Source organism: Heloderma suspectum, chromosome 4, assembly GCF_057233095.1.
Source record: "Heloderma suspectum isolate Gila_16-S chromosome 4, 16-S_ref, whole genome shotgun sequence".
NCBI lineage: Eukaryota > Metazoa > Chordata > Lepidosauria > Squamata > Helodermatidae > Heloderma > Heloderma suspectum.
The window spans coordinates 62,871,970-62,896,755 of record NC_139461.1 but is presented as its reverse complement, the minus strand read 5'-3'; the positions used below and the strand labels follow the sequence as shown (position 1 = coordinate 62,896,755).

Below are 24,786 nucleotides of genomic sequence, written 5' to 3'. Positions count from 1 at the left end.
TTTTCAGGCCTTCACATCTCTAGGTACAACTTGCACTGTCTAAAAAATACACCCAGTAACATGGGACTGCATTTTGTAAGGGAGGGAGGTACAGCCCCATTGCGAACCTCAATCTTCTTTCTGTCTCCTTCCTTAAATAGGAGGGCAAAACCCATCCTAGCTCAGGAAGCACAATAGAAGGCCAGTTGTCCTTCTGAGACTTTACAGATCAAGGTATTCTACCAGCCTTATTAGAGCAATTAGGTACAATAATTACTTTTGAGCAATCATGCCCTGCCTTAGGTCGGGGAATAGTTCTACCTGTCTACATTTATTTTCTCACAGCAGTGTTCCTTAGAGGAGTTTTGAGGGGGCCTGCCTCATCTAAGTGTCCCCCTCCCACCAAGCCAGCAAACTTCAAGTTACCAAGTTTAGTAGTACTTGAAGTACTGCCCAAGCTGCTCCAGCACTCTGAGATTGCACCAAGATCCCCTCTGCGAGATGCCTCAGGGTGCTTACCAGCTCAGGTTGCACTGAGTGTGCCATAGATCAATTGAGGTAGGTAGAAATGTATCATTGGGGTTTGGATTAACTCTTCATTGTGTAAGGAAGCTGGTTGTTTTACACAGGTTGTAGAATTATGGATTGAGACTTTATAAAGCCATTTGGATTGTGTATTACTGTCTGACATAGGGTAGGTTTGTGTATCCATGTACGTTACTTGGTTTCTCAGTTAATTGTGCAGCTGAATGTCTGAAGTCATTCTTTTAAAATGTGTCTGAAGTGGTAGTAGGAAAGTTCTGTCTGTGTTTTTTTTAATTCTTTGATGGTTCATTCACTAATGCAAGTTGCCACTTGATGCTAAAATCACCAAATGATGGGCATGTGTAAACCAATCCTATATAATGTACTAAAAATGTCATAAAAATACTCCTTGCGCAAGTGGTAGAACCTTGCATGAGGTTGTTCTTGTGCATGATCTGTTTTGTTCCTGACCAAAGGTGACAGCAGTTTGTTCCATTGCTTTGCATATAGTTTCTTTCACTAGAGCTTGAGAGTCCATGTTTGTCCTTTATCATGCCCGTCTTTGCACAAAACGTCCCCTTGAGATCTCCGATTTTCTTGAAAAGATCTCTAGTCTTTCCCATTCTATTGTTTTCCTCAATTTCTTTGCATTTTTCATTTAAGAAGACCTTCTTGTGTCTCCTTGCTATTCTCTGGAACTCTGCATTCAGTTGGATATATCTTCCCCTTTCTTCCTTGCTTTTCGCTTCCTTCCTTTCCTCAGCTACTTGTAAAGCCTCATAAGACAGCCACTTTGCTTTCCTGCATTTCTTTTTCTTTGGGATGGATTTTCTTGCTGCCTCCTGAACAGTGTTACGGACCTCCGTCCATAGTTCCTCAGGCGCTCTGTCTATCAGGTCTAATCCCCGAAATCTATTCCTCACCTCCACTGTATATTCATAAGGGATATGATTTAGGTCATACCTGAATGGTTTAGTGGTTTTCCCTACGTTCTTCAATTTAAGCCAAAATTTTGCAACAAGAAGCTCATGATCTGAGCCACAGTCAGCTCCAGGTCTTGTTTTGACTGACTGTATAGAGCTTCTCCATCTTTGGCTGCAAAGGACATAACCAATCTGATTTCGATATTGACCATCTGGTGATGTCCATGTGTAGAGTCGCCTCTTGTGCTGTTGGAAAAGAGTGTTTGCTATGATCAGTGAGTTCTCTTGGCAAAACTCTATTAGCTTTTGTCCTGCTTCATTTTGTACACCAAGGCCATGCCTGCCTGTTATCCCAGTGATTTCTTGACTTCCTACTTTAGCATTCCAATCCCCTTTGATGAAGAGGACCTCTTTTTTTGGTGTTAGTTCTAGAAGGTGTTGTAGGTCTTCATAGAACCGATCAACCTCAGCTTCTTCGGCCTCCGTGGTTGGGGCATAGACTTGAATTACTGTGATGTTGAATGGTTTGCCTTGGATTCGTACTGAGATCATTCTATCATTTTTAAGATTGTACCCCAGTACTGCTTTTCCCACCCTTTTGTTGACTATGAGTGCTACTCCATTTCTTCTAAGGGATTCTTGCCCACAATAGTAGATATGATGGTCACCTGAATTAAATTCGCCCATGCCTGTCCATTTGAGTTCACTGATTCCCAAGATGTCGATGTTCAGTCTTGCCATCTCATGTTTGACCACCTCCAGCTTACCTTGATTCATTGATCTGACATTCCAGGTTCCTAAACAATATTGTTCTTTACAGCATCAGATTTTCTTTTCACCACCAGACACATCCACAGCTGAGTGTCCTTTTGGCTTTGGCCCAGCCGCTTCACTCTTTCTGGCGCTACTTGGAAATACCCTCTGCTCTTCCCCAGTAGTATATTGGACACCTTCCGACCTGAGGGGCTCATCTTCCGGCGTCATCTCTTTTAGCCTTGTGATATGTTCCATGGGGTTTTCTTGGCAAGAATACTGGAGTGGGTTGCCATTTCCTTCTCCAGTGGACCACATTTTGTCAGAACTCTCTGCCATGACTTGTCCGTCTTGGGTGGCCCTGCACGGCATAGCTTATGGCTTCAGCAGAACAGTGCCTGAGCTATGTACCATAAATGGTTGCAAGAGGTAGAATAGCAAAAGGCACTGCTCAGTTTCCACACTACAAAGGATGTGTGGAAACAACTACTAAATTTGAGGGCTCTTGAGCTTTTGAATAGAAGATTCCAGTAAATATACAAAATGCATATTATTTCAGAGGAGGGGTTGGAATGTTAGTCTTCAGTGGGACATTGAGGAGCATGAGTAAACTCCACGTGACTTCTCCCTCCTCTGCTATACTTAGGATGCAATCCTATGCATGTTTAGACAGAGAAAAGTCCTACAACTCAGGATTGTTGGGAGTCGTAGGACCTTTTCTGCCTAAACATGCATAGGATTCCACCTTAAATGTTCCTTTCTGTCTTCTAAAATGTTTTGCTGACACTAAGTGCTCAACAGCCCTTTTTTTAAAATGATGGAAATATTTTTTTTTCTAAAGTCTATATTTAAAATAATTTTACTTTTGGAAGTATTTTATATTTGGAAATGCTTGAAAGATTTTTTTTGTCTTTATTTTTCAGGTGTTGGAAAATCATGTTTATTGTTGCAGTTTACAGACAAAAGGTTTCAACCAGTGCATGATCTTACTATAGGTAAGTCCTTATAAGTAGGTAAATGCGTAAAGGGGATATCAACTGCATGTGTTGGGGTTTGTAATGGTTTGTATAGACTTTCAACTAACAGACGTTTACAAATTTTTAGAAGCACAGGCCAGTAGTGCTTAGTCTATTTAATAATAAAGTTAAATAATTCAGGTTCACAAGGGATGAAATGTCACCAAATGATCCACTGTTTAACTGTATTTTTAGATAGTGGCTGTGTTCGTACAGAACAAACTTATTGTGAATAAGCTGTGTGCTAGTTCACATGGCCTGTTAGTCCCCCCTCCCCCAGCACAACTGCAAAATAAGCCAGGTTTGTTTAGTGTGTCATCTGAAACAGGGATCTTGAATTCAAGCCAGGATTCGTAAACAGAGAACAAACCCTGGTTTACAATCTTGGCTTGTAAAGGGAGAGACAGGCAAGGATCCCTGGTTTGGATAACACACTAAATCAGGGGTGACAAATTTGTCTTAGTCCAAGGGCCAAATTCCGTGTTGAGAACTCTTGGGGGGCACATTCCTGTGGTGGAGTGGGGCCACAAGCAAAAATGAATGGGGCCCAAAGATCCAACCCCCACTCAATTCCATTGTTACCAATTAGTGTAGGAAGTACTAATGTCTAAGTGTCTACTCATAAGTAAGCATGAGCAGCATGTCTACTCACAAATAAGCAGGACAAGCCTCTGCATGTCTACTTAGAAGGAAACAGGACTGAATCACTTGGGAGTACTTTCAGATAGCATCCCAAATACCAAGCATCTGCATAGCTACTCAGAAGTAAGCATGAGTAACATGTTTGCTCACAAATAAGCAGGAAAGAATCACTGAGCAGTACTTTCAAGTAGCATCCGAAGCACCAAGCCTTGGCATGTCTGCTCACAAGTAATCATGAGCATCGTGTCTACTCACAAGTAAGTAGGGCAACCATCTACAGAATAAAACTCAGAAGGAAGTAGGACTGAATCACGCAACAGCTTCCTAGTCATAGTCATAGAATCATAGGGTTGGAAGGGGCCTACAAGAGCATCAAGTCCAACCCCCTGCTCAATGCAGGAAGCCTGATTCCCAGGCGGTCTCCCATCCAAGTACTAACCAGGGCTGACCTTGCTTAGCTTACAAGATCAGGCACATCCAGCCCTTTGCTGTCCTTGCAGGGAAAAGCTCCTATATCTGTTCAGCAGCAGATCAGAGCTAAGTGCTTTTGCCTGCTAAGTACTGAGAAAGGGAGTCTTTCAGTGCTAAGCAGGGGAAAGCACTTAATTGATCAGAGATAAGAGGTTTTTCCTCTGGTGCAGGGGGTGGGGCCAGGGGAAGAAGTTTCCAGGCCAGGTGGGGAGTGGCCCATGGGCTGGAGGTTCCCCTTCCCTGTATTAAATAAACCTTCCAGGCTTGTTTAGCTCTTGCATTAGCTGGCAAGAACAAAGCATGAGCAAATAGCTTGTGTGAACCAGCACACAGCTTGTCACAATAAGCGAGGATACTAGAGAATCCTGGCTTATCCTTCTCTGTAAATGCTGCCTCTGTGTTGTCTGTACAAAAATAGTGCCAGCTTAATTCATTAGGTGGAATTGCCAGTCAGTCTCTAAAACAGCCTCCCTTGAATATTAAATGTCAACTTAAGGCAGGGGTGTAGAACCTCCAACCTGCGGGGCACTACAGTCTAGCCCATGTAGCTCTTGGGGTTCCTCCAGGGGTCAGGTTAGGGTCTAAGCTCTCCCCCTGCAGGAATCCTGTCAGAGGGCAATTCCGCTGCTATCTCAGATCTCAGCCCTGCCACCCATAATTCTTAAGGTTTGGTTAAATCTTGAGTTGGTTAAATCTTCTAAGCCTAAATGATTGTCTGTGTAAAGGCATTTAATGTAATTGAGTCTAATACATTGCAGTTTTTACCACTTCTTTTCTGACATTCTCCTTAGACAACAAGCAGTTGCTTGTGAGTTTCTTTGAAGTATTTAAAACTTCACTGCGGTTTAATATCTTTTCTTTTTTTATTTATTACATTTCTATACTGCCCAATAGCCAAAGCTCTCCTTTAAAAAAAAAAAAAAGAAATGTATCGGAGTCTTTTATACACTTTCTGTATATTGCCTGACTTGAGTTTTCTAGTACATTGCAACAATGTGTACAGTGGATAACAAAATAATTGCTTATTTTCCTTATCCGTTCAAGTGCAATCAATCTCTTTTTTGCATCTGAATGCTAGAAACTAGTATATAAATGTCTGGCACGATACAAAACTATCTAAAAGCCTATTCAGCCTGCAGTAAGTGGTAAAGGAAGAAAGCAGACTGAAAGTATACACAACAGTGTTGCTACCTGCTATAATAAAGGCTGAAGCAAGTCCTAATTTTGTTTATGATATATTTCATGGCTGTGTTGGAGTTCAGTTATAACATTTCATTCTATTACTCAGGTGTAGAATTTGGTGCTCGAATGATAACCATCGATGGGAAACAGATAAAACTTCAAATATGGGATACAGTAAGTATAGAAAAAAAACTCTGCACGATTTTTATTTAAGAGAAGCACAGACATATTCAGACTATAGCCACTTCCTCATGTAATGGTAAGCCAGAATTGCTGGGAATTCTTGCTTATCGTGAATAATCAAGTGTGTTGGTGCATGGCGCATGATTGCTGCTGCTTGGCTCTTCCTGCTAGCCAAACTGGGATCTCTAGCTTGTTCCTCTCCTAACAAACCAGAATCATAAGCTAGGGTTTGTCCTTGGCTAATGATTCTGGCTTTTCAGGAGAGGAACAAGCCAGAAATCCAGATTTTGCTGAAATGGTAAGCAAATCATACATGGAGGTTCCCTGGTTTGTTTAGCTGCTCCTGTTGGCACAAGGAGGCAAGTGGGAGTGATAAAGCCACATGCATCTGTACACTTGCTTGCTCATGGTAAACCAGGATTCTCAGCAATTCTAGTTTACTGTGAGTTCTGAACTGGACCTGTGTTTTAAAGGGCAGCAGTAAGGAACCTACCTCTCAACCCTATACAGTAGAAAAATGAAGAAATCATAGTCAACTTTGATTATAATTAATTTTTGTTGTTGTTCAGTCGTTCAGTCGTGTCCGACTCTTCATGACCCCATGGACCGTAGCACGCCAGGCCTTCCTGTCCTGCACTCTCTCCCAGAGCGTGCTCAAGTCCATCTTCATTGCATCACTGATGCTATCTAGCCATCTCATCCTCTGCCGTCCCCTTCTCCTTTTGCCTTCAGTCTTGCCCAGCATCAGGGTCCCACAAGCAGGACACGAGTGCAACAGCACCCTCCTGCCCATGTTCCCCAGCAACATAGGCATACCGCCTCTGGTACTATTGGTAGCATATAGCCCTCAAGCCTAGTAGCCGTTGATAGACTTCTCCTGGAATCTATCTAACCCCCTTTTAAAGCCATGCAGGTTAGTGGTCATCAGTACATCTTGAGGTAGCGAGTTCCGTAGTTTAACTATACACTGTGTGACGAAGTACTTCCTTTTATCTGTCCTGAATTTCCCACCAATCAGCTTCATGGGATGATCTTCAGTTCTAGTATTATGTGAGAGGGAGAAAAAAGTCTCCCTATCCACATTCTCCACACCATGCATAATTTTGTACACCTCAATCATGTCTCCCCTAACATAATTTTGGGTATGCCTATTTTGTTTTCAAACTAGTAGGCACTGAATCACTGCAGGCAATGATAATGTGTTCTTATTTCTGTGGAAGAAGCTAGCTGCAGTTCCATCATCCAGACTGCATAGTCCGTGTTGTCTTTCAGTCTTTGCTGATCTTTTGATTAGTATTTCCCAGCTGCTGTCTGTGGTACCTATTTGCCTGCATACTGAACTTATGCCTGTTCTTGTGCATGTTTGGGGGTGGGACTGTCTGTGTTGCAGAGTTTCTTACATTTGTGTATTCCATGATGGTTTCTATTGCACTTCTGTGTGGTGAATATGACGGCAACGAAGATAATTATTTCCTTTCTTGCCCCCTATTCACTCACTCCTCAACCATGTAAAGCCTTGCACAACACTGCTGCACAAATGCTCTTACAATGCAATCCTATGCATGCCTTCTCAAAAGTGACTTCCATTGAGTTCAGTGGTGCCTAACCCTGGGTAAATGGGTATAGGATTGCAGCCTTAGCCACTTATATCTCCAGCATTGGTGTGAGATCAGGGCACTGTGCCTTCCTGGTGCAAAGCAGTGACTATACAGCTGCACCTCCAAGTAAGGATAATCTATTCACCTAGTCAGAGGATAGGACTGGGACCTGACAATTGAATTTGAGAACTAAAAAAATATTGATATTGGTGATGCTTGAGTTGATTCCTTGACGAAATCTCTAATTTAATGAAATACTTTGGGAGTTGCATACTGCTTCTGAGCTGCGTTGTCCCCTGCCCTTCCCAGCACTGGAATGGAAGGAGAATCAGCCAAGACCTTTGCAGTGATGTGGGATCCTCTGGTGTGTGTCTGCCTCCAGTGTTGGAAGAGCTGAGGGATACTTGGCCAGCCACCTTAGAGGCAGTGCCTCAGAGCAAATTGCCTTATACTGAGTCAGACTATTTGAGCAACTTGCCTAGTCTTGTCTGCTTTGTCTGGCAATGCCTTTTCAAGGTTTGGGCAAAGTGGACTTTTACATCACCTGCTTTCTGATTCTTTTTAACTAGAGATGCCACAGATTGAACCTTCTACATGCAGAGCATGTACTCAGCCACTGACCTGTGGTCCTTCCCCACAGCTGTTAACTAAGTGCCTCTGCTCAGCTAGCAGATTAGATATTTTTCCAATTTGGGGGGGCCGGGGCAGGGGGAGACACACAAAACAAGTCCTTGAGGAATATGGGGGGGGGGACTGGGTTTTTTTTCCCTGTATGTTCTTGGGGTTTTTTTCTAGGCCTTCACATCTCTATGCTGGTGCTATCTCTGAACTGACAGGGACAGGTGGAAATAGCGTAGGGCCAGGTGACGTTTGCAGTTGGCCATTCCTGCTGTTGAATATGAGCTAGGTCTTTTCATAATTCTTCCATAATTCTTTGTTGATGCTGTTGTTACCTGCTTTAAGCACTTTTAAAAAGTTGCCAAGAAATGTTAATTAATTTGACTAGCCCTGTTTATTTGGCTAGGTGTATTGTAAATGGTTTTTTACCATATAAATCTCTCCTTCAAGTCTTCTAACTGTCAATTTCCATTTAAAGTAAAAGGTGATATAATTATATGCAATGCATTTATTTATGTCGAAAGTAGAGATATCAACACAATAGAGATGCCATATCCTTGCCAAAAAAAAATTGCAGTGGGTCACAGGTAAAGCTGGGGTATGCTCTCTTCCTTCAATCTGTGGGGGAATATACTTGACAGCAGAAGGTAGAATGCAGGTGCTAACCCTAGGCCTACCAGGTGACAGCATTTTCTTAGTGGAAGGACAGTGACCATGCTTACTTCCCCTCAGCCAACATGAGGAGCTGTTGGCCAGAATGACTACGGGAAGGTGATTGCCACATCCCATCTCCTTTTGGGCTGTAGCACCAGCATCCCCAATGTTCTCAAGCCCACTTTCTCCTCTTCTGTGGTCACTTGACAATTCAGATGTATATAATGTTGCTTATTAAAAATCTCCTATAATCTTTTTGTAAGCATTTATTCAGACATGACTGATAAGATCTTTTCTTGGTGCTTTTAAAGAAAGCAAGATTGAATAATTCTGGAAATAAACTCTATAGACATTGTCTGGACTTCATATTGTTTCATTTTTAATATTTCGATTTTAAATCTTTGAACACCTTCATAGCTTCATAACCTTCATAGCTACTAAATGACTACAAGTACTTTTTTGTCATGCTGAGATATCTCTCATTTCCCTTTTTGTCATCGGTAAAAGCAATGTACGTGCTATGTCATGTTGTTGTTGTTCAGTCGTTCAGTCGTGTCCGACTCTTCGTGACCCCATGGACCATAAAACGCCAGGCCTTCCTGTCCTGCGCGCTCTCCCGGAGCGTGCTCAAGTCCATCTTCATTGCATCACTGATGCTATCTAGCCATCTCATCCTCTGCCGTCCCCTTTTCCTTTTGCCTTCAGTCTTTCCCAGCATCAGAGTCTTTTCCAGGGAGTTTTCTCTTCGCATTAGGTGGCCAAAATATTGGAGCTTCAGCTTCAGTATCTGTCCTTCCAATGAGCAGTCAGGGTTGATTTTCTTTAGGATGGACTGATTTGACCTCCTTGCAGTCCAGGGGACTCGTAAGAGTCTTCTCCAGCACCACAGTTCGAAAGCATCAATTCTTCAGCGCTCAGCCTTCCTTATAGTCCAGCTCTCACAGCCATACATTACTACTGGGAAAACCATAGCTTTGATTAGACGGACCTTTGTTGGCAAGGTGATGTCTCTGCTTCTTACTATGCTGTCTAGGTTTGCCATAGCTTTCCTCCCAAGGAGCAAGCGTCTTCTAATTTCATGGCTACAGTCACCGTCTGCGGTGATCTTGGAGCCCAAGAAAGTAAAATCTGTCACTGCTTCCATTTCTTCCCCTTCTATATGCCAGGAAGTGACAGGGCCAGATGCCATGATCTTAGTTTTTTTAATATTGAGTTTCAAACCAGCTTTTGCACTCTCCTCTTTCACCCTCAACAAGAGGCTCTTGAGATCCTCTTCGCTTTCTGCCATTAGGGTGGTATCGTCTGCATATCGGAGGTTGTTGATAATTCTCCCAGCAATCTTAATTCCGACCTCTGATTCATCCAACCCGGCATTTCTCATGATGTACTCTGCATATAAGTTAAATAAGCAGGGTGACAATATGCAGCCTTGTCGTACTCCTTTCCCAATTTTGAACCACTCGGTTGTTCCATGTCTGGTTCTGACTGTTGCTTCTTGAGCCTCGTACAGGTTTCTCAGGAGACAGGTAAGGTGGTCTGGTACTCCCATCACTTTAAGAATTTGCCACAGTTTGTTGTGATCCACACAATCAAAGGCTTTAGTGTAGTCAATGAAGCAGAAATAGACGTTTTTCTGGAATTCTCTTGCTTTTTCCATGATGCAGCGAATGTTGGCGATTTGATCTCTAGTTCCTCTGCCTCTTCTAAACCCAGCTTGTACTTCCAGTAGTTCTCGGTTCGCATACTGCTGAAGCCTAGCTTGTAGGATTTTGAGCATCACCTTGCTGGCATGTGAAATGAGCGCAATTGTGCGGTAGTTTGAACACTCTTTGGCGTTGCCCTTCTTTGGAATTGGAATGTAAACTGACCTTTTCCAGTCTTGCGGCCATTGTTGAGTGTTCCAAATTTGTTGGCATATTGAATGCAGCACTTTAACAGCATCATCTTTTAGGATTTTAAATAGCTCAGCTGGAATACTGTCATCTCCACTAGCTTTGTTGTTAGTAATGCTTCCTAAGGCCCACTTGACTTCACTCTCGAGGATGTCCGGCTCGAGTTCAGTGACCGCACTGTCATGGCTATCAGGGACATTCAGATCTTTCCTGTATAGTTCTTCTGTGTATTCTTGCCACCTCTTCTTAATCTCATCTGTTTCTGTTAGGTCCCTGCCTTCTTTGTCCTTTATCATGCCCGTCTTTGCACAAAACGTTCCCTTGAGATCTCTGATGTTCTTGAAGAGATCTCTAGTCTTTCCCATTCTGTTGTTTTCCTCGATTTCTTTGCATTGTTCATTTAAGAAGGCCTTCTTGTCTCTCCTTGCTATTCTCTGGAACTCTGCATTCAGTTGGATATATCTTCCCCTTTCTCCCTTGCTTTTTGCTTCCCTTCTTTCCTCAGCTACTTGTAAAGCCTCATCAGACAGTAGCTTAGTATTATAGGTAAGCAGTCTACATTCTGGAAAAAATGTGAGGGGCATTATGTCTAGATTCACATGTATGTAAGCATTTTAAAAAGTTGAAACTTGAGTCTCTGTGGCAGAGTGAATTTTATTTTCGCTTGCCTGGTGCTATTAATCACTATGGGAAGGATCCAACAGTGGCTTACCACTAGCGGTGAACACCACTGGTTCCTGGTGCGCATCTGGCCAGCCCCTACCGCTGGCAGTGGAGATGTAGCACTTCTGGGGGCAAGTCCCCAAATGACCAGAAATGCACATTTCTGGAAGGTGTGACCTGCCCCATCCAGAAACTTGCACTTCTGGTCATTTGGGGGCTTGCCCCCAGAAGCACTACATCGCTGGCAGTAGGAGCCATGCACGCACTGCCAGGGCTGGTGGTGTGTGCACCGGGACCGGCAGTGCTTGCTGCTAGTGGTAGGGCATCATTGGATCCTACCCTAACGGAGCAATCCTTTGGCCCCTAGAAAGTGTCTGAGAGGCCATAGGAAATTTCGGATTTCCTGATCTGAGGTCGGAGACAGCTCTCTGACCTCCGAGGAAGAATCGTATTTCTGACCCCCCTCCCTCTCACAACCAGTGCAGGAACAACTGCACCAGCTGCTCTCTGAGGTCAGGCAGTCAACCTCGGGGAAAGGGGGGCATTTTGGTAGGCAGGGAGGGGAGGAGACTGGGGAGGTCAGGATACGAGTTATCCTGAGGACTCTCCAGCCTCCTTTCCTCGCCCTCTAGACAGGCAAAAAAGCTAGTCTAGCAAAAAAATGTAGGTTGGGAAGATGGGGAGGCAAAGATCACCTCTCCCGCTCCTGCCCTGCATTGGATGTTCGTAAGCCTCTGAGTTTGGGGGCTTAACGATCAGCTGTGCAACCCATAGGATTCACCCTAAATAATTTTGATTCACCCTAAATAAACACCACCAGCCCTGGCAGTTATTTTACATTTGGTTGTGTCCAAATCACAATGATTTGGCAAGGCTTTAAAAATGTTAAATTTATGACCCTTCAAAAAATTCTCAGTGAAACATTCATGTGGATCTATAGATCGTCTCTTTGAGAAGCTTAACATTTCATTTTAAACCTAAGCTGTTCTCCTAAAAAAGAGGGTCACTAGTGTTTTTTTAAAAATATTATCTCTGGTGTTTTTCATTTGTGACAATAAAGACACCTTTTTACATCCTTTTGACAAGCATTCTATCAGAAGCACAGGAAATTGATTAAATGTACAACAGAATTATATAAAATTAAATTCAGAACCACTCTGTTCTTCATAATAAAATAATTGTAGAAAGAATTCCATCTGAAGACTGTTGAAAGCTGGCTGCAGTTTATGATATAACGGATAAAATCTTCATCCTTGGCCTTCCTACAACCTTTACACCAGCAGATGGTGGGCGTAAAGATGTCATTCATCATTTATTTACAATGGGTTTTATTTATTCTAGTGTCAACAGCTGCCCCAGGGAGGGAGTTATTGAATTCAAATGTGAAGCACTGGGCTATTTGCTTCCTTTCAAATTTGTCTTCAGAGCTTAGTTGCTAGGATTCCATTCTGTACTCTAATAATGATTCATGTATTGTGAAGCCATTCAGTAAATTGGGTTGTCAGGGATTGCCAAAAAAGGTTTAGAGGTCTTGTTCTTGATTTTTCCTCCTAATGGTGCTGCGCTGTAGACTTTTTAATACGTGGCTCCTCTTTTCTAGAATTAGTGAGTTTTCCTCTCCCCTTTTTCCAGTCCCCTATACAATAAACTCCTTAGTGTAAGTAAGGAAGACTTACTTTTTTCACATGAAAACGCGGATTGAAATGAACTATGAATTTTGTTTTACTACAGGCTGGGCAAGAGTCCTTCCGGTCCATCACAAGGTCATACTACAGAGGGGCAGCAGGGGCTTTACTAGTGTATGACATTACACGGTGAGAATCTTGCAGATAAAGTGTTCAGAATATCTTAGACTCTTGTAAATAGCCTTTTTTGGTAGGAATTTTTGTGGCATTGAAATCTAAAGATGGAACCAGGATCTGAAATAGCTCAAGACTGTTGGCACAAAGTACATTAGGTTTGATCCAGACTTAGCCATGCTTACAGTAGACCAATTTAAATCAGTGGGGCTTAAGTTAGTCATAACTAAATTAAGTTTCATTGATTTCAGTGGATCTGTGCTAAGCATTACTAAGTGTGGATACAACCCATTGAAATATATGACTGTCAGTGTTACCTGGTAAAATATGTTGGAGTAAGTAGGAGTGAACATGCATCTTAAGTTATCTGTAAAAAGCAGAATTTTCTTAACATGGGCCACTATTGTACAGCGTATTTCTTACGCATTTTTGGTGCAACATGACGTGGAGCAAGCTTTCACTAGTTTTATGCAACTACAATCTTAACTATTTTTAAATTATGTCAGACTGGACCTATATAAATTCTCTATGCAACTATGTAATTGTACTGTGCATTTTTGGTAAACATTATAGAAACTGTGTGTAGTGTTCTGTGCTTGAAAATTATCTATTGCAACTGTCTGGACTACAGTAGGTCTTATTCAACACCAAATATCCCTGAAAGATTTTATATCATCCAGATTATAAGGTGCCACAAGTAGAGAAAGGCATTTAAAGATTGATTTTGCACCTCTAAACACATGTGTATATATATATATATATATATATATATATCATAGAAAGAACTCATTCTATACTTGTGCTGACCTCATTTATTTTATATTTGTTGTAATGTGTGAACACCACATGTAAGACCTTTTTTGGAAGGATGGACTTCTGAAAGCTGTGTTTGGCTTTTATGATTTTAAGATCTTTTAATGGGTTGACTGTTGGTTTTTGTTTGTAAATCACCTGGAATCAGTAGCAATTAATTGAGGCAAAACACTTTAAATAAAAGCCTTTCCAATTTTAGAAAGTGTTTTTGGTTGTTGGTGCATTGTCCCCCACTTATCTTTTGGTTCCTTTTCAGGAGGGACACTTTCAACCATTTGACAACATGGTTAGAAGATGCTCGTCAGCATTCCAATTCCAACATGGTCATTATGCTCATTGGAAATAAAAGGTAAAACAAAACGTTCTGAAGTGATATAGATTAGCAGAGTTCTTCATTTTAATACATGCTGATCTTCGTTTGAGACACTTACGTTGCACAAAAATAAAATAATTCTCAACTTTTCATGTTAGTAAAAAATCCTACTTTAGTTTTAAATGCCATTAAAAGGTTTATCCATACACATTCTCTAATTGTACACTTAGCTAGCTTCTTGTCTAAACAGTTCTACAATGTACTAGTTAAGATCACAACCTTATTTTAATGTTAATCCTTTTTCTCTTTAAATTATTTATTTCAAGATTATCACAGTGGAATTCCCACTTTAGTTGGAGACTTGAATAATGCCTTTGGTTTGCTCGCTACAGTTGTGAACATAACCATGTTGCTTTTTAAAGTACTACTTCATAATGTTATCGTTGGGCAGGTTGGGGCAGGGGGGGATATTTTGTTTGAAAAAAATACTGTGTTATTCCTTGTAAAGGTCTGATACAAACTCACCTTTTCAGTTATTCAATCAAAGCTGTATCATTAATATGCTGAACTTTTTCAGATATACTCTAAAACTAGTAGTTCACATAGAGTGAGCTTGGACCCACTGACTTTAGGGTAGCCATTAGGTTTCTGATACTGCATGTTGACAATAGTGTGACAAGGAAGGGAGATTTCTCTGTTTAAAAGAGGAAGAAGACATTAATCCAAAATGAAGATAAGATTCCATTGGTGATTATCTTAGTCTTATTTCATGCATTATGCAAGCAGTGTCGTTGTTGCCAAAAACAGCTTTCTGGGTGCTGCTGATATGGAGACTTTCTACAGAACAGAGCCAGTCTGTATGGTGAGCTGTTTTTGTTCATCACTGTAGCCACGTAGGAATTTTATTTATTTATTTATTTCTATACTGCCCAATAGCCGAAGCTGTCTGGGCGGTTCACAGAAATTAAAACCAAAAAGCACACAGTAACACAATATAAAGTATAAAAATATTAAAATCACCGCAATATAACAATACAACCAGAATAAAACCTAGCAGCAATGCAGAGATTTAAAATACAGATTTAAAACAGCAAAGCTAAAGGTCTAGAAAGCTAAAATGCCTGGGAAAATAAAATGGTCTTCACCTGGTGCTGGAAGGAATACAATGTAGGTGCCAGGCAAAATATGAAGTCATGCAGAAGTAGTCTTTGGCTGAACCACATGTCCTATACAGCTGATAAAGTGGGCCTTGGATAAAGGTTTGGGAAGGGCTGGCTAAGGGTAGTCAAAAGTTACTGTAGTTACATCCATTCAAAATACCCATGTTCTGGTTATGATCCAAGGATGGATGAACTGCTTAAAAAATGCCATTTCACAGAATAGTGTATATGGATGCATATGTTGAGAAATGTAGATAGGAATGTCCTTTCCTGTAATCTGGCTAATGACGTAGAAAGGTTTGTGGAAGTGGTAGCTGGGATTCTGTCTGAAGAGCTGCCGGAAGTAACTTTCCTACATTACATTGGCAATAAATAGAGAGCTCTGCAGTTTGAGGAGGCATCTCCTGTTAGAGAGCGGTAGTGGTGGTGGTTCACTATGGAGAGAGGTTTTTGAAGTGCTCTGTTCTCACACACACACACACACAAAACCAGTGGGTAATCAGTAATAGTGAACAAAATGTTCCTTAATCAATTGAAAGTTATTTGAAGGTTCAGCAATGTGGTTTTGCTTGTGGTATACCAAGACAATCTGACATAATTTTATCTTATCTAAAGGGGTGTACCTTAGCAAGCAAGCCTGTTTTTGTACAATGAATAACACTTATTTGGTTATCTTAGTGATCTAGAGTCTAGAAGAGAAGTGAAAAAAGAAGAAGGTGAAGCATTTGCACGAGAGCATGGGCTTATCTTTATGGAGACCTCTGCCAAAACTGCCTCAAATGTTGAAGAGGTAATTTGATGTAATTTCTTTTTAATATATTATTATCTACAGATGATGGTTTAAGTGAGAAGTTAGGTGTCAAGTCAGACCTCTGAGATCAAAATAAAATATTCTTTTGGAAAGCACCAAATATATCTGGATCCATCAAAGACCATTGGGTGAAATCCAACTCTGTTTGTCTGGCAACAGAATGACATCCTTCAGTGGAACAGATTCCCATCCTGTCCCAGTCTGCCAAAGTCTGCTGCAAAGGCTTGGAGGATCCTCCAAAGCAGATTTTGGGGAAGTTGGGGGCAGGGGCTCTGTTGCACAAGCAGAAATCCATTGCACAATGCTGGATTTCATGCACCAGATCTTGATCTTGTGCGAGTTAGTTATAAATGCCATGGAGTACGTTTTGTGTCGCTCCCTTTGTATTCCACTAGTTTTTTAATTTCATTTTTCAAACTGAAGCTGCAATCTTATATCCACTTTATTTATTTATTTATTTATTTATTGCATTTATATCCCGCCATTTTTCCTCTTTAAGAAACCCAAGGCGGCGTACATAATCCTCCTCCTCTCCATTTTATTTATTTTATACTTTCCTGGGAATAAGTCTCATTGAACCCAATGGGAGTTACTTCTGAGTAGACATGTATAGGATTATACTGTAAATGTATGAGATTCTGGAAAAGGAATATGTCTTTACCATTTCATAAATTCTGTTAGCTAAATATAACTGAATCCAATTACGTGAGGCAAAAAAAATGTTCAGAAAAGACTTTTTTGACTGTAAGGATTCATAAATCAGTGAAAAATGAACTAAATTCTTCAAGCATTTAATTATTAGTTCTCCTTCAATTTGTTTGATTTCACAGCTACAGTGTTGTAATAGCGTTATGAAAGACTATATGAACAGAGTAGAAAAACAACTTGATAAATTAACCAAGAAAAACATTTTTTTTAAAAAAAACCAAACATTCAGTATAGATACTTGCAAAATAAACTTAAGATGGTCCCTTAGATCACTTTCCCAGAGGAAATGGAAGAAATACTAGTACTTGAATAATAAATGAGACCAGAAAAAAACCAGCTAGAGATAATGATGGTAGTCATGGCTCCTACTGGAAGCTGCTTCCAGGGGAGAGATACTAAATCAGGAGTGATCTCAAATGGATGAGAGAGCAAAACTCTGTATCCAGAGAACAGCCAAGGGGCCACATTCACAATGTTAATAATTAATTTTACCTTAATTAGATGCCAAAACATACGCAAAACGCTTCTTTGTCCTTATAACAGAAGAATTAGTGGAGGAATGACTGACAGCATGGACTGGAGTAGAATGATGGGTGAAGTTAGGAGTCATTTGAGAAAGGCTGTGAGTAGCCCTGTGCAAGCATTTAGCTTGTACCTTGGAGGCCTAAAAAAGTGAGGGGAGAGCCCTCATGCAAGTCCCGCCCCCAGTGTCCCCTGGTGTCTCTAAATAATTTTGTGTGTTTAGCGCTAAGGTTTGCAGAGGCGTTGTAAGCGCATTTGGCCGAATGTGCTTGCAAGCCTTCCAGCGACCAGGAAGTCTGCTTTATTAGGGTTTCCAGTTGCAAAGAGATTTGTAAGCGTGTTCAGCTAAATGCACTTACAAACCCCCTGCATACCTTAATGCTCAAACGAGGGGAGATCAACAGAGGAGCCAGGTGCATGGGGCTGTTTGGGGTGTGCTTGTGTCCATGCATCCACTGCACTTGATACTTTTCATGTGCAGGCTGAACAACTGCATAATACTAGTGAGAAGAGAGAGGGGTGAGTAGGATCAGAGAGGGGGGAGGGAAAGGATCAGTAAAAGGTTGGTGGTAAGGATAGGTTTTAAAGAGGGGAGTCAGAGATGTTATGTTATTAGATAGAATCCTTATTCTTTGTCAGGGATTTTAAGTTAGGTATGATTTTTTTATCAGATGACTACTTGTTCTGGAGGATATGGTTCATAAATATATGCTTAGTGCTTTACTACCTGTGGTTCTGGCTGGGGTGATTCTAAGTTTAGTAAATCTCACACCATGTGCTGGCATTGATATACTCAGGTATATAAAAAGGAGAGTCCTACTGGTCTCTGTAAATCAGTAGGTGGTGGCGACACATTATTTTGGGAACTATATGGGGAAGTTGGGACCTGGTGGAACAGTTGAGTGACCTACCCAGTAACTTTCTAGGGGCCAGGGCCTTCTTGGGCCAGCTAGACATGCCCCACTTCTCAAGACTGAGTAACTTCATAGTCCTTTTCTCACCAATAAATATAGCCACAAATGTACGCACAAACTTAGTACAAGTTCAGGCAGATCGTGTGTTTCTTTCAGGCACGCTTGAGGCCCAGAATCTCATGTTTGGGAGCAGGATGAGTCCAGTGGCTTTCAGAGAGGCAAACTCAGATTACCCCTCCAGTGAGGGTGTTAAAAGTTTAACCATAGTCACTTGAAATCTGAGTTAACTGTGCCCCATCTCTTTCCCTGTACTCATCTCTTCTCCATAATGTTAGAGCACCAGTCCTGTACATCTTTGTATCCAGGAATAAAGCCCATTAACCTTGGAGCTGGCTTCTGAGTAAATATTTAAAACTTTTAGTTCCACTGAGTAAAGAGACAAACCTGTTTTCTGATCTTCCATTTATCTCCATTCAGCAAGTTACTTGGGTATAATCTAATCTGACAAAAGCAGCAAGGCAGAGAGAGAGAGTGGAAAGGTTCTGAGCTTTTTTCAGTGATCATCAATAGCAGCAGTAAATTCTGATGATCAGAACCATTGCGCATCAACAAATCTCATTTAAAATACTCACGTAAAGCAGGAAATATAATGGCCTAGCTGTAGCTTCTGCATGCTCAACTCAGTTTTGCCTTGACCAAATGCTTGGTTAAAAACTCGCACACCAAATTTCCCCTACTTCCAACCCTATTTCCTAGTCTCCTGATATAGTCCTCTGCACTATGAAAATGTCCTATGAATGTCATGGGAAATTTTAAGAATGGCTATAGCTTTTATCTCCTTGTCAAAATTTGCAGGCATATTAGCCTATTGGGAGGGGATTCTATCTGCCAAATTTCAGAAAAATAGGTTTTTGTACTATGTACCTTTATAATTTGATGGTTTTTTTAAAGGGAACTTTTTATTTCTTGGCAGAATGGGGTAACGTTTTTAGGGATAATTGCCCTTTCTGAGGAATTCAAACCTGCCAAGTTGAGTAGATACAGAGATTTTTGTGCAACAGCAGCTTTTACATGTTGAGACTATCGAAAACAGGATATGTTTATCTCCCTCCCCCCCCCGCCCAATGTTCCTTATGTATCATTGTTCTGAAAATGACAGACGTCCTAGAGGTGGCCCTAAGTAAGAAACCACAAAAGTTTCAGAAGGATAGATGCAGCAGTATATGTGGAAGGGGAGTGCAGGTGCTAGGGAGTTAAGATGATTAAAAACTGGTTTCAGCCTTTTTTTTTAATAAAGTGTGGTGGGGCTGAAAAGAAAGATTTTTCACTGCAGGAAAAAGTCTGAGGGAAGGATTGATTTATTAATTGAGAATGGGAAACAAAAGGATTTTGAAGACATGAACAAACAGAACCTGAAGCCACCATAGCCCAACACGGAACCCTGACTTCCTACTAGCATGCTACAGAACAGGAAACTAAGAGATACAGCTTGTATCTTACAATTCCTCCCCCAAAAGTATAGTAATTGGAAAGCCCCTGGTAAAACATGCCCTCTGATTAGAAGGTGGACCTGTTAGTCACTCAGCCCCCCCACCCCATCAGTGTTGGCAGAGAAACAAAATCAAAAGATACTATTTTTAGAGACAGACTATCTGTGTTTCCAAAGCTTGATTCACACATGAAGCTTCGTACAGGTTCAGCTTTGGTTCTGGTTGCTTTGGAGGAAAGACCTCGCCACCTTGGTAAGCACCTCATCAGGCTGAATCCAGTGCATGTCCCTACTTGAAACATAAATTACATGGTGGTAAGCATCTTCCAGAGTGTTTTGATCATTTTACTTGTTCTTTCCAATTTTATCTTGTTTCACTTCTACTTTTGCTCATATGTGGGTGATCTTTCTTCCCATTTCTCCTCCCACTGTGTTGCATTTCCATTTTTCTACTCTGTATCCATGACCCACCTCTCGTTTGCCTTCAGCCCCCCCATCTCTTTCATGTAATGAACTTTTCTACTATCTCTGCTTCTTTCCTCCCTTTTTCTTCCCAATCCCATTCCATTACTTGTCTCCACAAATTTCTCCCTGAAGTTCTAGGCCTGTCCTCATTTCTATTTCCTTTCACCATGTTCATTTCCATGATGAGTTTGCTATTGCTGTCATCATTTTCCAATTCCTTTGCTCTATTTTCCTCTTTTCTGTAGAATTAATTTTTGTGAACCGCCCAGAGAGCTTTGGCTTTGGGACGGCATAGAAATGTAATAAATAAATTAAGCTGTGCACTACAGGTACTTTGTTCAGCTCATCATTTACTAAAACCTTTATTAACTCTCTGTTCATCTTGTCTATACTAACTTCACTACTTCTTCTGGCCTTTCCTGCTGCCACCCATCACCTTTCCTAAAATTATCTCTCCTGTTCTTATTGTAATTTCACCCCTGTTCTTACATCTCTAGTTTCCTCTCACTTTTTATACATTTTATGGTGCAATCCTATGCATGTTGGCTGGGGGCTGAGAGTTGTAGGACTTTTTTCTGTCTAAACATGCATAGGAATGCACTCTTAGGCTCGTAGTCCTTACTAAGTTAATACATTAGTTCTTCACATAAAGAGACTTTAGTACTTCTTTAGGTGAATTACTGTTTGTGTGTGTGTGTGTGTATATAAATTCTCACAAATTCAGAACTCACTTAAACTAGTAGCTAACCTGCAATTTTAAAATTTTATTTATTTAAAACATTTCTAGGCCGCCTTTCAGGTCAGGGGCCCTCCCAGGGTGGCTTACAGCAATAAAATTTATATAATAAAAACGGAATCAGTAGTAAAACAGCATAAAATAAAAACTACAACAACCACCAGCATAAAACATCTGTCCCAGATAGTACAAAAACCCTATAGCACAGTTGTACCTACAACCTAGAACAGTCCAGTAAAACATCAGGGGAAGGCCAGAATAAATAAATAAGTCTTCAGGGTCTTCCTAAAATAGTAGTTTTCCTTACATTTTTGAACTATAGACCCAAGACCTGCAAACCACCAGCAACCATCTCTTGAGATGAGCGTACAGAACCCTGTATGCAATCTGCTGCTGTGTACATAAGGATCTGTAGATCAGACCACAAAGCAAACACTGGCATTCTCACAGAACAGGCTATCTTGAATTCTGTCCTAAAATCAGCCAGTCAGAGAAGGAGCTACTGTGACTAGACGCTTCTATATATGTTCTTCCTCACTTCTAAGAGTAGCATAGCAGTTTTGGTTGCAGCACAAAATCTCTGATGCTGGGGGGGCGGGGAGTCCCTGGATCTGCCTGCCCTTCTCCAGATGTCTTGCACCACTCCCAGGAAAACCTGTCCTACAGTTTGGGAACCGCTGAGTTACAGTGTTGGGCAAAATTTCTGAAATATTTAAACCCCAGTTGAATCATGTTAATCTTTTATGGTAAGTGATGTTGTAGGTCCACACACATCCTAAATCTGTGAGAGTCCCAAGTTCTTACATGTAATAGCATTTAGTGATTTAGATTGTTTTTCTTGTATAAATCCACTATTAGATGTTTTCTAGTATATTACAAATGATTGACCAGTGCAAGTCTAATCTAACAATGATAAATTGCAACCACCAGGTGGCAGCATGTCACATGAAAATTGAGGAATCTGAATATTCTGATTTTTTTTTCTCAGATATGCCATTTATTTATAGGTGTTCTTTCTATGCCTTGAAAGATTAATCACCAGCTGCAGTAGTCATATTACCTATCTTTAAAAATGAGACTAGTAACATCTGCATGTTAGAATCAATAGCATTTCAATATTTTGAGTTCTCAGTCAGCTTCTTCAGAGTTTTTTGAACAAAGATACATTGACATACTCCTGACTCTTGACTCCAAGAAAGAAGATACAAACATATGGAACTGCCTCTTGTTAAGACAGACTACTATCTAAGGTCTTACTGGCAGCAGCCCAAGACTTCACACCAAGGTCTTTGTCATTACTGCCAGCTGAGATCTTTTTAACTAGAGATGCTGGGGTTGAATGCACGCAAGGCACATATTCTGGGTTGTATCCAATGTTAGTCTGACTTAAGTCCCATTCATTTCATTGGGTGTACCGTAAGTAGGACTAAGATTGAATGCAACCTTGAATCATTGAGCTATGACCCTTCCATAAGACATTAGCATTATTTCCCTGTTATAGTGCCTAATAGTCAAAAGCCCCAAGTGGTCTTTGAATGTAAGATGAAGCATATTTTTATCAGCTTAAAATACATACCTGGCTGTTGGAAATATGGTTAAAATAGATTTTTCTGTAAGCATCAGGGGTGGGTTGGTAGAAATTAAAAGTATTTTATCCAAGTGAAAACAGTTTCAGTTTGCATAATACCCCATAGGAATAGAGCTTCCCGATACTGCTGCCAGGTAAAAATATGTATACATAAATATGATTTGTGTTTATATGCTTACTAGATTCTTCAGATTAATAGGAAAGTATAGATCAAAATCCATGTTGATGTGGAATAATAAAGAAAAAAGTATATTTTGTTAAACATAACTTGCTTGGTAAGTTTTATTTATTAAACATGTATACTCCATCATTCTTATTAAAACAACCCATGGTAGCTAACAATCAGAACAATAAAAACTATGTGTATTGTATAAAAACTGTGTGTATTGCCAGAGCTCTGAGCATTCAGAAGCTCCTTCCACACACATTGGGTTATATCCAGAGTTGACTCTCTGCGAATGGAACAGTTCCTTCTGTTGGCTGAGGGAACTGGGATCTAACAAGAGCCTCCCTATTCAAGGTAGGGGTGGAGCAGTGATTTTTTTCTGTCCTCCTTCCACCTGCAGCCCCCGGCATCACTTCATGTACTGTTCTGGAGGACCAACCACCCTCCAGATTTTTTTGAGTATAGGGGATGGCAGGGGGTGGGCGGGGAGGGAATTGACAAAAATTGCCTTCTCCCAGCCCGTGCTGACAGGATGGATCCAACCAAACATCTCTAGACTAGAGCATATGGGAAACCCAAATGTATGGCCTTCAAACATGCCATTCTAGGTGCCGGATCACAGCCTTCATTTGCAATAAGTGCAATTCTTAATAGTTACCTAAGTAATGTCATACCTGTGTGTGTGTTTGGATTTAATGCCAGATTTCAACCAAAGCTAATCTTATAGGGTGAGCCATCACAATCAATTGATATTTAAGAATGTAATAAAAATAACTTGCAGGCTCATTCCAATAATGAATTGTAGTTTAGTCTTGAATGTGCTAAATGTCAAGTGGTAGTTTGTATGACGTTATCATAACATAACTTTAAGAACATGTTCTATTTAATGGAAACAAAGTAGCTAGCCCCATAAGAAAATGCAGATGTGTGAAGTTCCTAAGTTATGAGCACAGTTTTCAATTACTCTTGCATATACCCTTACAATAATTGGTACATTGTCAAAAGCAAAAACAATATATATTTCTTTTTTATATTAAAACTTCTGTTTCTGAAGAATGCAAATCAATTCAGAGTTGGCTGAAAGCCAATTTCTGAGCTCCAGTGCACGTTCAAAAAACCTACTCACTTCCTAAGTGCCTTGTGAATCTGCAATGATTAATTCTTCTCATTATTTTGCTGCAAATTCTCATGACCCTCTGTGATGATTCGATCACCCACTTAGAGTTTATGCATATTCATATCTTTCCACTCATGGCTGCAGTTGTTCAAGTCTCCTTCACTGGCTGTGGTATGCACTTGGTGCAGTAATTGAGCTGCAGTAGATTGATTACTCTAGGGAGCTGTAAGGCCTTTAAAGGTGAAAACATATCAGTCCTGTTAATTAGGAAACAAAGCTCTGGTGGCAAGTTCAGCAGGCAAATGCTTCCAGTGTAGAAATTAGGAAAGGTATGATTTGTTCCCCTCTGTGAACCCTGTTTACTTTTTAATATTTGAATTAGATTTGTGACCAGGCGTGGCAAACCTGAGTAGATGATAGCACATTTGTGTGATGGTACAGAATTGGTATGTCAGGAGAATTTGATTTGCAATATTAGCTGTCTGTGTTACCGTCATTAAAATCTTATGTGGCATATTGTCTTTCAAGTTCTTTGTATAATGTTAAATGAGAGAACAGAGGCATTTTATGTGTTAAATTTTAATTGGCTTGTATGTTAGAATTGACCATAATTTGGTGTAAATATTTCCTGTATGCTTTAAGACATTTTGGAAAAGAATCTGTTTTCAGCCTTAAGATGACAATATTCCATCATGTGCCACCATTATTTTTTGTTAGGAATTCTGAATGCTATCCCATGTTGGGGGAATTTTTTTTTTTTTACAGAAGGGAGGAACTTTGTGTTTTTCATTGATGATAAATCCATTGTTGTACTATCTACTGTGGAACCCAGATTAAAACTAATCTAACAAAGTCATCTTCAGAAGACTGAAATGGTAAAGTGCAAGAAAGTAGATCCTGGGGCAGGGGGAGAGTTAAAAGGTTCAGGAGCTTGATTCTGTGGTGATAGATGAACATGATGCTCTGAAGGTACAAAAATTACCCAGTAGTCACCTTGACTAAGGCTCTAGCTTTATATAACATATATGCATTTGTATATGTTAATATACTGTCCATATACTGCCAATAGTTTTACTATAACTATAT

General features: G+C 40.5%; 1 protein-coding gene across 1 annotated transcript in view; it reads left to right on the top strand.

Annotated features, from left to right (window-relative positions):
• Window positions 1-24,786, top strand: part of RAB2A (RAB2A, member RAS oncogene family) — a 44,943-nt gene that overhangs the window by 11,946 nt on the left and 8,211 nt on the right. Inside the window, exons 2-6 of the mRNA XM_084849458.1 lie at window positions 3,104-3,175; window positions 5,598-5,665; window positions 12,831-12,913; window positions 13,968-14,060; window positions 15,863-15,974. Of these exons, the coding sequence (XP_084705584.1) occupies window positions 3,104-3,175; window positions 5,598-5,665; window positions 12,831-12,913; window positions 13,968-14,060; window positions 15,863-15,974 (428 nt within the window). The remainder of the gene's footprint in view (window positions 1-3,103; window positions 3,176-5,597; window positions 5,666-12,830; window positions 12,914-13,967; window positions 14,061-15,862; window positions 15,975-24,786) is intronic.